The sequence below is a fragment of the Aotus nancymaae genome, unplaced genomic scaffold (genome assembly GCF_030222135.1).
Source record: "Aotus nancymaae isolate 86718 unplaced genomic scaffold, 86718_ANA_hifiasm-v0.15.2.pri h1tg000014l, whole genome shotgun sequence".
NCBI classification, from domain to species: Eukaryota; Metazoa; Chordata; class Mammalia; order Primates; family Aotidae; genus Aotus; species Aotus nancymaae.
Genome location: NW_026988425.1, coordinates 104,464,862 through 104,477,655, shown reverse-complemented (window position 1 = coordinate 104,477,655; position 12,794 = coordinate 104,464,862). Strand labels below are relative to the sequence as shown.

The window sequence follows — 12,794 nt, the reverse complement described above, 5'->3', positions numbered from 1 at the left end:
ACAATGCACAGGACAGCCTCCTACAACACAGAATTAGTATGGAAAATGTCAGTAGGGCCAAGGGTGGGAAACCCTGCTGTAACTAGAAGACAGCTGGTATGCACACTATCATACCTTCCTGAAATAAGAATAATTATCAGTAGAATAGCTTCCTGACCTAGATATTATCAGACTCTTGGTTGACTGTGAGAAGTAGATCCTGGGATATAGTCACAGCTGAACCATCATTCTGTGTTAATATTAGCACCTTGTCTGACAGTATCATTTAATGGGGTTAACATATTATCTAGCAAATCAGACCAACCAAATGTAGGAAAGGCAGAGTCCATACAGGACACCACGGAAACAGTTTCTATGATTTTTTTAAAAAACATACAATCTTTTTTTTTTTTGAGACAGGGTCTCGTTCTGTCACCCAGGCTGGAGTGCAGTGGTGTGATCTTGGCTTACTGCAACCTCCACTCCCAGGTTCAAGTGATTCTTGTGCCTCAGCCTCCCAAGCAGCTGGAATTACAGGCATGCACCACCACGCCCAGCTAATTTTTTGTATTTTTAGTAGAGATGGGTTTTGCCATGTTGGCCAGGCTGTTCTTGAACTCCTGACCTCAAGTGATCCACCCTTCTCAGCCCCCCAAAGTGCTGGGATTACAGGCTTGAGCCACCACATCAGGTCTAATCTTACTCTTATAACAAACAACATCTACATTTAACAAACTATATTTGGTCTGAGACCAAGATTTCATACCTTTTTTCCTTTCATATTTTGTCTCATCCTGAGTTGATTAAAAGGTCTTTATAGACAAATCATGTTTTTCCCCTGCATAAAGGAAAAACCATTTGGTCATTTCAGTGGCTGGAAAGTAGCTTAGTGTTCTGTGGGTTTAGAAGGCCCTACCAGAATATCTTAGTGGTGCCCTTATTAACTGAGAAAAATGAAAGCATTGATGATATCATATTCCAAAAGCAATATTGAACCCCAAAATGCTAATACAGATTAATCACATAAAATTCCATAGGATCATTGGCTTTTTCTTTTTTTGAGACGGAGTTTCACTCTTGTTACCCAGGCTGGAGTGCAATGGCACGATCTTGGCTCACCGCAACCTCCGTCTCCTGGGTTCAAGCAATTCTCCTGCCTCAGCCTCCCGAGTAGCTGGGACTACAGGCGTGCGCCACCATGCCCAGCTAATTTCTGTATTTTTAGTAGAGATGGGGTTTCACCATGTTGACAAGGATGGTCTCGATCTCTTGACCTTGTGATCCACCCGTCTCGGCCTCCCAAAGTGCTGGGATTATAGGCGTGAGCCACCGCGCCCGGCGGATCATTGGCTTTTAATTGTTAATTGTTCTTTCTTTTGGCCGATTACTAGAACAGGGACTGATGTAAGCTTATTTTCTCACTATGAAGAACAATTATGTGTCAACAATTGCAGCAATAATACATAGAGTTCTAGTATTCATTGCTACCATGGGAGTAATAGTTGATATTACAGAGAGTACAAACAGCTTGAATGCTGACTTTGAATTTTTCATTCTAGGAAGTTAAAGACAGTGGTATAATATCTACTCACATACTTCTTGGAGAAAAGATTGTAGAGTCAGTAGTTAGGGATGGAGAAGGGCATAAATAGGGATGAAGAAGGGCATAAAGACCACAGATAGGTTCTAGCATTTGCTGGCCTAAGTTTTGTTGCAGAAATGCAACACCAGATGTAACATGAAAGATGGGTCATTGGTACAGTCTGCCATCTGAGTCGTCCCACCAGTTGCTTTTTCCTTGTGATGGTTGCTTCTCCTAGGTAATCACAGACCATGTTGGGGCTTTTTAGAATCAGGGTGAGTTCTTCTTTTACCATTACTTATAAATATCTGGAAGGATCAGAAACAGAAGCCCTGAATCATTCTTCATTGTACAGTTACCACCGGAGGGGGAAGGCATATGACCCTGCAGTTCTGAGTTCTTTCATTAAATAAAGCTCTGGTTATGACTGAGTTTTATGATTTTCCTTCAGCAGCAGTAGCAGCTAAATTATCTGGTGTCTTTATACTAATGATGACAATAGCTCTCCCTATCCAGTCTTTCCTTGTCTGATCTCAGCTGGCAAATAAGAACTTCACAGTCTGAAAACTATTAAAGTTAGTTATTAAGTTGTGAAATGAAGGATGTTTGCAGAGATGAGTGTTGTTTTCTCCATTTGTAGAAGAAGCCCCGATATCCAAGCAAAAGAAGAGTTATGGAAGCACATTCAGTAAGTAATAGTTTTTCTTTCTCATTGTTTTAATGTAGTTTTAATGCAGTTACAAGAAAGACCCTGGTACTGAGAGGCTGCCTCAGTGTGAAGCCTGCCCAAGTCATTGCTACCATGTGTGGCAGGCACACGGAGCACATGATGGTGGTGCCTTACCATAGCAACAACCTATCTACAAGCAGCCCAGACACCGCCTCACCCAGGGTCATTTAGTCTCACCTCTAAATGCACCTCAAATGGGCCACTGATTTACAAATAAATACCAAGGAAAACAAATCCAGAAGAAAAAAGACACCCACCACAGGGAGAGAAGCAGATCTTTTGTAGAAGAATTCAAAGACAGCAAAGAGCTACAGAAAAGGTTTTACCCCTCCTATTTTTCCTTAAAACACATTTTTAGTTTTTAAATCTTTGCTTCTGGCTTATTTTTTTAATTAGTTTTACTAATACTGTTTTGGGACAAGATTAGAAAGGGAAAACTCACCTGCCGATTGTGAAAGATACTGGCATTTATCCCCGCACCACAACTATCATTTTCTTGCTTATTCCTTTATAGAAAGGAACTTGTGGATCCATCCGGATTGTCAGAAGAACAATTAAAAGAGATTCCATACACTAAAATAGAGTGAGTGCCTTTGAAAATCTCCTCACAAAAGCTTGATTAGTGCTTGTGAGTAATCCATACTAATTCTTCAATTGTGTTCCAGGTAGTGCTTTGTCTTTACATTTTAACCAAAATTAGGTGACAGTAGTAAAAGAGGTAGAAAAGAGTGCATTAAAGCTACTTAGTCTACACTATAGTCACTATCATCTCTTTTCAGCCACCTATTTGTACATGGTAGGTACAAGGGGGCTTTTCCTGATTAATGTCAGTTTTAAAATAAATTCTCTTCTGAGATACTAATTGATAAAGTTTTTATCCATTATTTTACACCAAGATAATTATGTTGATTATAAAACTCTCATATGAGCCCAGTCAAATCCTTGGCATAGAAGCAGCACATTGAACAGGCTTCATGAAAAGCACAGCAAGAGTCTCTAATCACCAGTGTAAGAGGAACTGTAACTGTGGACTGTGTTTTCTGCCTTGCCAGTACTTGGTTAAGAGAAAGTGAGTGCCTGCTTTGTTTCTCTTCTGCAGCTCATGCTGCTTTCCCACCACAGTTAAATAGCAGGTTGGTATACCCCAGCCACCCTCTGTGCCCATCTTTAAGTCAAAGATTAGAATTCTTCTTTTAATTATTAATGTATAACCAACAAAAATTGTGTATGTTTACAGTGTACAATGTGATTGCTATATGTATACATTGTGAAATGCTGAAATCAAGCTAATATATCACCTCACATACTTTTTTTGTGAAGAGAACCTTTAAGGTCTACTTTCTTAGCAATTTTCAAGTAAAGACTGAATTCTTAATGTTAGTAGCTAGGACAGTGAACCAACTTTTTCCATTAGGCATGCCATTTTGTCTGCATTATACATTTTTTTTTTCTTCCACACTACTAAAAAGAATTCTACTGTGAGGAATAATTGCATTTAAAATTTGGTGGTTAAAAAATATACATATACACATACTATAAAGAGCTTCATTTTCACATATGGTCCAGGGAGCACTTTTCTTGTGAAATTTAAGTCACTCAGGCTTTCAAAGCCCAGAGGAGTCAAATTCTTTTTAAAATTCTGAAAGTTCCTGCTGTGTGGCCCGGTTCCTAACAGGTCACCTACTGGAAAAAAAAAAATTCTGAAAGTTGTTATTCTTTTGCTACTTCAGTATTAAGGCAGAACTCCTAGTTTTCCTCTTTTGACTTTGGGCTTTTTTTCCCATGTTTCTTCGTTGCTTGTTCAGGACACAGGGTGACCCAATCCGCATCAGGCATTCTCATTCGCCACGAAGTTACCGCCAGTATCGCAGGTCCCAGTGTTCAGATGGGGAGCGATCAGTTCTCTCGGAAGTGAAGTAAGTGGGCAGGCTCGAGTACACTATCACCATCATGGCTGCAGAACAGTGCAGTCTAAAATAACTTTCTTTGCTGATGGCAATGTTTTCTATCTATACTGTAGTCCTCTTCCAACTTAATTTCTGATTCAAGTATTGTTCCAGTCACTAATTCTAAAACTCAATTTCTGCAGTTCAAAAACGGATCTTGTGCCACCACTTCCGGTGACCCGTTCTTCAGATGCTCAGGGTTCTGGGGATGCTACAGTTCATCAGGTTAGTATTAGTAAGGTTTGAAGAAGATACTGTGTTGATGACAATTTTGAGAAGCATTTTGTGCTTTGGAGAGTTCCTTTGGGGAAGTAGGGCAGGCAATGAACCTTTATTGTCATTCTGAGAGTCTGTATTTTAAAAGAACATGTAGTAATCATAGAAGGAGGAGTGCATGATCAAGAACCTTGGCACGATCTGAGAAGAGTTAGGAGTAAGAGGTAGAGGTAGTGGGGCAAAGCTGAGGATAACAAAGATTGTAAGATCGTTTTGAGCCAGAATAAAGAAACAATTGTTTAATTAAAAAGCAACAATAACAACAGTTATTTTGGGCCAGAGAAACAAAGTGATAAACTCACAATGTTAACTGACAGCAGACAGAAGAATTACTCAAGTCCTGTTTTATTTCTGTCTTCTCCATCACAGACAATTACTTTAATTCTGGAAATGTTTTTAAAATGTAAAAAGGAATTCAGACAGAACAACTAGCTGCCTTAACAAAATCACTTTACCATTTAGCTGAATTTGATAATCAGGGGAGAACTGTAGCAAACATAGTTCAGGGTTTGATACCACCTGTCATGCCATATTCTTTAATAAGATGGGAAAAAATGTGGGCTAAGACAATTGGATAGATTTATATTTCATTAAACAACTACTGTAAAACTCTAAAAACAAAGTTGATATTTCTGATAGATCAGGGTCAGCCCATTGTTCGTTGTGTTGTGGTTTTCAGTGTTGTTTGAATCATGGATTCTTTGGAACAGCCAGTTGTCTCCTGATAAAAATGTAGGTAAGCACATGTACAGCTTTTGGACCACCTAAGAAGCCTGACACCAGCAGTATTTATCATGTGTGGCCCTCTTCATTTTTATCAATGACTAGAGCAAGACCTGTGTTAATTGAGGTTAGGTTCCCTAGATAGATTCTGAAATGGAGATCTGCATGCAGGAAACTTGTTGGTAAGTGCCCCACGGGATGGACACTTGTTGGAGAAAAAGTAAAAGATGGGTTTGGGCAGAGGCAAAAGCTGATCCCACAGGGAGCTCTAGTGCTGAGATGGCCTGTAATCCCAGCTGCTTGGTAGGCTGAGGCAGGAGAATCGCTTAAACCCAGGAGGCGGAGATTGTGCTGAGCTGAGATGGTGCCACTGCTAGAGCCTGGGTGACAGTGATACATCTCAAAAAAAAAAAGAAAAGAAAAGAAGTATTTTCTTATGCATCCTACCTTGAGACAAGGGGGCTGAACCTTTACACATTCATTAACCCCATAGCAGTCACTGGGTAAGGGATGTTTTGGGAGGGGGGTTCTCTTCAGCTGAGGGCAGTTCCTGGGGAGGCGCTCAGTTTTGAGCTACATGGCAGGCAACACTCACAGCAGCTGGAGAATGAATGCCTCAGTCTAGAATGGAAATCTGACAGGTAAACACAGCTTCTACTACAGTCTGCCTAATATTTGATGAGATCAACCTGGGAGAGCTAACAGGTTGTCCAACTAGACAATTGGTTTAAAGTTGACAGTACTTTTTCAAAATTATATTCATGATGAAGTTTAGGCTTTGCATTCTAACTGACCAGAATCATTTGTGTTTCATCTCTTTGTACTACTTGTGTGACTTTAATATTGCTAAACTTCCAAGCCTCTATTTTTATATAGTGTAGACAATCTACCTCCTAGGGTCATTGTGATGACTAATAAGCAGTTGTCTTTCAGTGGTTTTTTTTTTTTTTTTTTTTTTTTTGGTCTTAAATTTTAGTTGGTTTCAATACAAGAGGTAATTTTTATTTCCACTCAGGAATTAAAACACACACATTCTAAGCTGGAAGAATAGCCTTCACTTTGTGGGACACAAGAACAACTCACATGTATATTCTGATCAGTGGCACTGATTCTAAACCTGTCTCCAGGAAACCTGATTTTGGATTCAGTAAATATCCAGTGAGTCCATCTAAGGAGTGTCAAGCACTGGTCTGAGAGGTCAGCAAACCATGACCTAAGGGCCAAATCTAGTCTGCTGCCTGTCTTTGTACAGCCCAGAAGTCAGTAATGGTTTTTACACCTTTTAAAGTTGTAAAACCCTTTAAGGGTTGTTTAAAAGCAAAACAACAGTAACAAGTGACACAGACAGGATATAGTTTACAGTCTGGCTCTTTGTAAAAAAGTTTGATGACCCTAGCTTAGAAGTGTAGGCATAGAAGTAAACAGGTGATACAAATAGGAGTATGCATTATGAAGAAACAAAGGCATGAGCTAGAGAAGTAGCAAAGTGACCTCACTTTACATGTTTAGGGTGGTCAGAGGCCATCTCAGAAAGTGGCATTTAAAGCTGAGACCTGGCAGGTGAGAAGGAGCCAGCCATTGAGTGGGTGGAAGGCTGAGTAATCAGAGGGAAGAACATGGGGAAAATGCTGACTCTGGAGAGGGCCTGAGTATTTGAGGACCTGAAAGACCAACATGGACTGAGCATAAGGGGAAAGGCAGATAACACAAGGCCTTAAAGGCTGCAGGAAGAGTTTGGATCTTATTGTTTTGTTCCAAGTGCTAAAAAGAAGCTACTTATCTGGCTGCCATTCGGAGAAGGGGCTGGAGTGACTAATGGAAGCTGGAAGGTTGCATTTCCTAATGCAACTTTTAGTTCTAATTTTCACTGCAATGCCACCAGAGTTCTGGCAGTGATGTGCTCTACACCTCACCTTGCCTTTTTATGAAAAGGCTGCTAAGAGTTGGGAAGAATAGCAACTTAATTTCTTAAGGTCTACAAAGTGGACAGATTCAATCCCAGACAAACTTACAACACAGTATTTATTTCAGGTCCTCTCCTAGCACTTTTTCTGGTTATTCTTTTGTATTCTTCTCTCATATGCACTGGTGTCCTCTTCCCACTTCTGGCTATCTAGAAATATTCCATCCCAAATAGACTGATTCATACATCCCATGTTGGGCAGAATAGTTATTCCTTCAGTGGTTTTTTGAATGTCAGTAAAACAAATTAAGCCAGCCATAGAACAGATTAAAGATAACTGCATTTTAAAAAGGTGATTATTATTTTTTTGTTGTAGCTCAAACAAATCTCAAAATAGATTGGGACAGTGTAGCCCATTATTTGTGGGAATACACATTTGGGGAAGGAAATATAATTGCTAGCCTGATATACTGACAATGTTAGGCCATCTTTTGGAGGTAAGGGCGGGCGGGGTGGTTAGCATAAAAGGGAGCAGTTGTGAGTGTCATTCTCAGAGCCTTCACCTATGTCTGTGTAAGACCAATTTTTTACAAAGTAGTGGATGTGGTGCCCAGGCTCTGGTAACTCAGCTGCTGTTTCTCCCCGTGAGCCAAGAGTAATAGGAGCTCCCAAGACATTGTTTTTCATTCATCGACTACTGAAAATATAATCAGGGGATTATAAGTTGCCTTCAGCTCTCCATCACTATCCTGTTTGGAAAAGTGGGAAGGTTGAGAGCCTGGTTTGGGAATTATTAACAAAAGTAATGACACTGATTTGGGTGAATTATGCCTAATATTCATGAATGAAATCACTGTGCATGTCAATGTCAGACTTCGTATATTAAACAAATATTAAATACTTTTCTTTTGCACAATTAACTATTTAGAGGGAACATTTATTGGATAGCTTTTGGTATTATGAAACTTTTTTGGTATTATGAAACTTTTCAATTACAAATCGGTTTCTTTAAGAGCAGCTTGGTTTCTGATGTAATTAAAATACTTAATTTGGCTGTTTTTTTCTGAATCTTTCTATATTTTTCAAATATATTTTATTTTAGAGAAGAAATGGGTCTAAAGATAGCCTGATGGAAGAAAAATCTCAGACACCTGCAAGCAACCTGGCTGGAAAACACACAGCAAAAACAATAAAAACTATCCAAGCTTCCCGCCTCAAGACAGAGACCTGATCATGATGAAAGGTCAAGGATGGTATGGGAAGGTTGTGTGAGCCACTGGTTCTTCTGAAGCTGTGAAATACTTTAATTCAAATCTCAGACCTGCAAGTATTTCTTCAGCATTAGAAAATACATCTTTTTCCTTTTTTTTTTTTTTTTTGAGATGTATCACTGTTGCCCAGACTAGAGTGCAGTGGCGCTGTCTCAGCTTAGCACAATCTCCGTTTCCTGGATTTAAGCGATTCTCCTGCCTCACCCTACCGAGCAGTTGGGATTACAGGTGTGCACCACAACACCCAGCTAATTCTTTGTTTTTAGTAGAGGCAGGATTTTGCCATGTTGGCCAGGCTGCTCTCAAACTCCTGACCTCGTGATCTGCCTGCCTGGGCCTCCCAAAGTGCTGGGATTATAGGCATGGTTTAACACAATACAGTTATGCTGAAGGGCCTTTTTGTTTTAACTGGAATAAGGATTTTTAAACAATTCACTTGAAATCACATTTTCCTTTTTGGAACAGGATAGCAGTCATTCATTTCTGAGTATTATGTGTCTGTGTCCACAACCAAGACCAGATGCATCTAATGAACGCTCTGGAATTCTGGACTGCAGCTAGCCTGCTGTGCAATAGTATAAGTGGGAGGAAGTCCTCCCACCTCTGGGTTGGTTCTTAGCTAGCACCCAGGTGCAGAAGTACTGAGGCATCACTTTTAGACTGCAGATATTTTTATTCATATAAATGTTCTTTATAATACTGTATTTTGTGGTGTTAAGTTCCACCAGTTATTTACAAACGATGTAAAAAGCTTTGTCTTTAAGTGTTGTTAATTTGCAAGTGTTCTTGTCTTGTGTTTTCAGAAGTCTAAGTGGATTTCAGTTGATCTCTCACCCCAAACCTCAAATGGCCCATCCACCTTGCTTGGCCATCTAACTCACCTGCTCTCCTCAGTGACTATTTTGGACGTTTCTCTTTGCTGTCTCTCCCAACCTTTTCAGGATCTCTCTCCTCCTCCTATATTAATGTATTCAGTCATTCTCTCAGCTAGATTCTTGATACTTGGTTTTAAATTTAAGACTAAGATTAAACAAAACTATCTTTCACAACCACAAATCCCCCTCTAGCAACTATGACTTTCCTCTCACTCTTGAGCCAATTTTCTTGCAAGAAAAAATTCCAAGTCATTGCCCTCATTCATCTAATCCCTATCTTAAGCTATCTCTAATACAGATTCTTTCCCACTACTCCATTCAACCACTGTGTCACTTAATCCCAGGGAGAATGTTGGACATTCTTTTGCTGCTTTAATGTAATCCTACTTTGTTCTTACCACTGGCCATCCTTTCTAGCTCATCATGCTTTACCTTGCTGTTAATTAGTGGACTTTCTCAAACTTCAGACCTTAGGCCCTCTTCCTCTACCCCACGCAGATCTCATGGCCTTAAGGTTTATTTCTGTAGTTTAGACAAAAGAGTAATGTTCTACTGCAAAAAGACCACTTGTATTTCTCAAAGGTAATTCAACTGTTTAAATGCTGCTCCCCAGCTGGATCTAGGGTCATTATGCTCATCAGCGTGCAAGCTTGACACATAGCAGTTAGGGACACCTCCACTATTATCAAGTCTAGTTGGCTCTGTCATCAAACCATAAACAACCTTATTTCACTAGTCCATGCTGGTCATCTCTCACCTAGACAACAGTAAACAACTTAGTTCAACTACCTTTTCTTGCAAATCTGATTTCCCACCATGGATTTATCCTGCTTTATTTAATAAAGCCAGAGGGAGCCTGAAGTGGTCCAGCTTCTTTACCTACCTCTTCAGCCTCATTTTGGAACACTCCCACCTCCCATAATAACCATATTAAGAGCCTCATTAAGCACTCAATTGTAAAACAGGGCACTGAAGAGGGAAAGCAGCCAAAACTGCCACAGATATAAGTGGAGTTATGGTCATCTTTTTTCTAGCCCAAGCCTCTGTATATGTCATTCCCTCGATTTTGCCTTGTGAAAAAATGACACATACCTTTAATCTCAACTCTGCTTTCTCAGGGTTCCCCAAGAACATCCTATCATGGAACTCATCTCACAGTGGAAGTTTTACATTTGTGATGACATTCCCTCCATTCGGCTATGTTTTCAAAGGGAAGAACTGTTGTGCTCATCATCGTGTTCTCAGCTACTAGTACAACCCTTTTAATAAATTTTTTGAATACCTGAATACACTATTTACTGTTTCCTGCAAAGTGAAGGCAAAAGATATGCCAACATTAAGTGTACAATCTAGTTGGAGAAAAAAATACATGCATCGAGTGCAGTAAAGCATACCTGTAACCTTGAAATCAGCTAGTCTAGTTCTAGCCATAATTTTTCAGTCACTGGAAGGTGTACATTTCTCTTTGGGCCAAACACAAGCTATTGTTAAGGCTATTAATTATGGCTGACAGCAGTGAATACTGATCAAAAAAAGAACCACCTCTTGTAACTTTTTAGAAATAGCTGTTTTCTGGCAGTTTATCACTTAAAACACAAATCTCAAAGTGTATTAATATATTTATTCATATCCTCACTGTCTTAAATATCAATTTATGGACTCCAGCAGGCAATTATGGCAGTACTCCTCAGACTCCTCGAAATTTTAAATCATCCGAGCAACTCTTGTGAAGATCAAATTTTCAAAATCCTCACCAAGGACATCCTAAGAGAAAAAATAAAGTACTCAATTCGACAGCAAATATTTTTGTGTTACATTTTAATCAAGAACTTGGTAATTAATATGCCTGCGATTTGACAAGGTTTTTTAAAAACTCAATTACTACACACAAAAACAAGTAAGAGATCGAGAATACCACTACTATGCATATTCATTTCCCTGGGCTTCTCAGGAAGTATCAGCAAAACCTTCCCGAAAATAAGCTGTGGAGGCTGTCCCATTTGTTAACTTCACCTTGGCTACAGACAGCAACACTACAAATGAACCACTAACGTTAATACTCACTAGAGAAGGCACCCATTTAAAAAGTGATAAAAATTCCTACTACAAAGTGCTTTATGACATATCACTCTACCTTAGGTCACCTTTGTGTTCCCAGATGGTATTCAGCTAGCAGCAGTCTACACTTCAGGCATCCATCTTACACCTGAACAAAAATTAAAACTGGTTAAGAGAAACCATACACCTACGGCCGGCAGGGTCAAGATCACGCGTGTAAACGTAAAAGCATTAACTGTTACTTATGCAGCTCCTACACCAAAGATATCAAATTTAAGGGCAGGAAAAGGCTGCAAAGGGTTTAATTTACGCCTTTTTTGACACCACATTCACTAGTTTCCAAAGTGAATGGGCAACACAAAGGCTACCTGACACTGCGTGAAGTCAGCTTTTATGGCATAAGGTTGCTGACTGGCTGACGGTAGTCTTCTGATAGCCTAAAAACGAACAATACATTTCGGATAAACTTTCTCACAATTTAAAACCTGACTTAGTAATGAAAACTGAAATGTAATGCGTTTTAGATGGCGACTGGTCTTGCACCAAAGTGAAAACTCACCCGCAGGGTAGGTGATCACTCCCGCCGAGTACCGCACTTGTAAACAGCCGTAACCAGGCACTCTGCTTTTAAGCTCTCTTGAATGGGGGCAGGGCAGGCATAAAGGCAGTTATCCGGCAAGGCCTTTTCACGAACGAAAATAAAACCTCGCTTATATAAAGTACTGCATGGATACGGTCGATGATCTAAACTCAAATCCACTAAGCTCCCCATTTCCAAGCAAGGGGATGCGGAAACGCAGGCCTGAGGCCGCCTAAGGCGCTCCCGAGATCCCCCCGAAACGTAGCCAAGGCCAGGCCGCTGCCGTCCACGCGTTCACCGCCCGGGACACTTCGGACACGGTCCAGCTGCCGCAGACGCCTCACCAGGCTCAGGGTGGCCGCGTTACCCCACCAGGCGCCCCAGCGTGGGAGGCCACCCAGCCACAGGCACACACCATCCCGGAGGCCCCAGCACAGAACCACACCACCCCGGCACCAAAGCGAAGAAAGACCGCGCTGCGTTCCCACAATGCCTTTCTACAAGTGGAAGGACCCACTGTCCAAGGGCGCGGGGGGAAAAGCGGACTGTACCATCGGCCGCTGCACTCCCGCCAGACGCCGTCGTGTGGCCAGAGGGAGAAGTGCCAGTAAGGGACCGAGAGACGTGTCACCAAGGGAAAGAGGGCCCGGGAGCCTGGGTTCTCAGCCCGAGTCAACTCTACGGTTGTGTGACCAGTTCTGTCCTTGGAGGAGGTTTTATCAAGTGTGGCTCTCCGGATTCCTCATGCCACCGCCCCCGCCAGGGTCAAGAGCATATGGTCAGTGCTGGCAGCTGAAGGAGCCCAAAGGACTTTAGACCACGTGTTTTGGGACCCGACAGAATTCATGTCTCCGTCTGAGGAAGAGTAGGG

General features: G+C 41.0%; 1 protein-coding gene, 1 long non-coding RNA gene and 1 other non-coding gene across 4 annotated transcripts in view; 1 reads left to right on the top strand and 2 right to left on the bottom strand.

Annotated features, from left to right (window-relative positions):
• Positions 1-9,142, top strand: part of EPB41L4A (erythrocyte membrane protein band 4.1 like 4A) — a 253,363-nt gene extending 244,221 nt beyond the window's left edge. For both annotated transcript variants that reach the window (XM_012470114.3, XM_064376209.1), the window contains exons 19-23: positions 2,202-2,249; positions 2,806-2,874; positions 4,097-4,207; positions 4,381-4,462; positions 8,242-9,142. In XM_012470114.3, coding sequence (XP_012325537.1) covers positions 2,202-2,249; positions 2,806-2,874; positions 4,097-4,207; positions 4,381-4,462; positions 8,242-8,370 — 439 coding nt within the window. In that variant the 3' untranslated portion in view covers positions 8,371-9,142. The remainder of the gene's footprint in view (positions 1-2,201; positions 2,250-2,805; positions 2,875-4,096; positions 4,208-4,380; positions 4,463-8,241) is intronic.
• Positions 9,143-10,886: 1,744 nt separating this feature from the next.
• Positions 10,887-12,102, bottom strand: LOC105729402 (uncharacterized). The gene is made up of 3 exons (XR_010342624.1): positions 11,903-12,102; positions 11,420-11,491; positions 10,887-11,049 (listed from the first exon to the last, which is right to left on the bottom strand). It is a non-coding gene; the product is annotated as an uncharacterized LOC105729402 (long non-coding RNA).
• On the bottom strand, positions 11,577-11,709 carry LOC135275025 (small nucleolar RNA SNORA13). The gene has a single exon (XR_010342748.1). It is a non-coding gene; the product is annotated as a small nucleolar RNA SNORA13 (small nucleolar RNA).
• Positions 12,103-12,794: the final 692 nt, after the last annotated feature.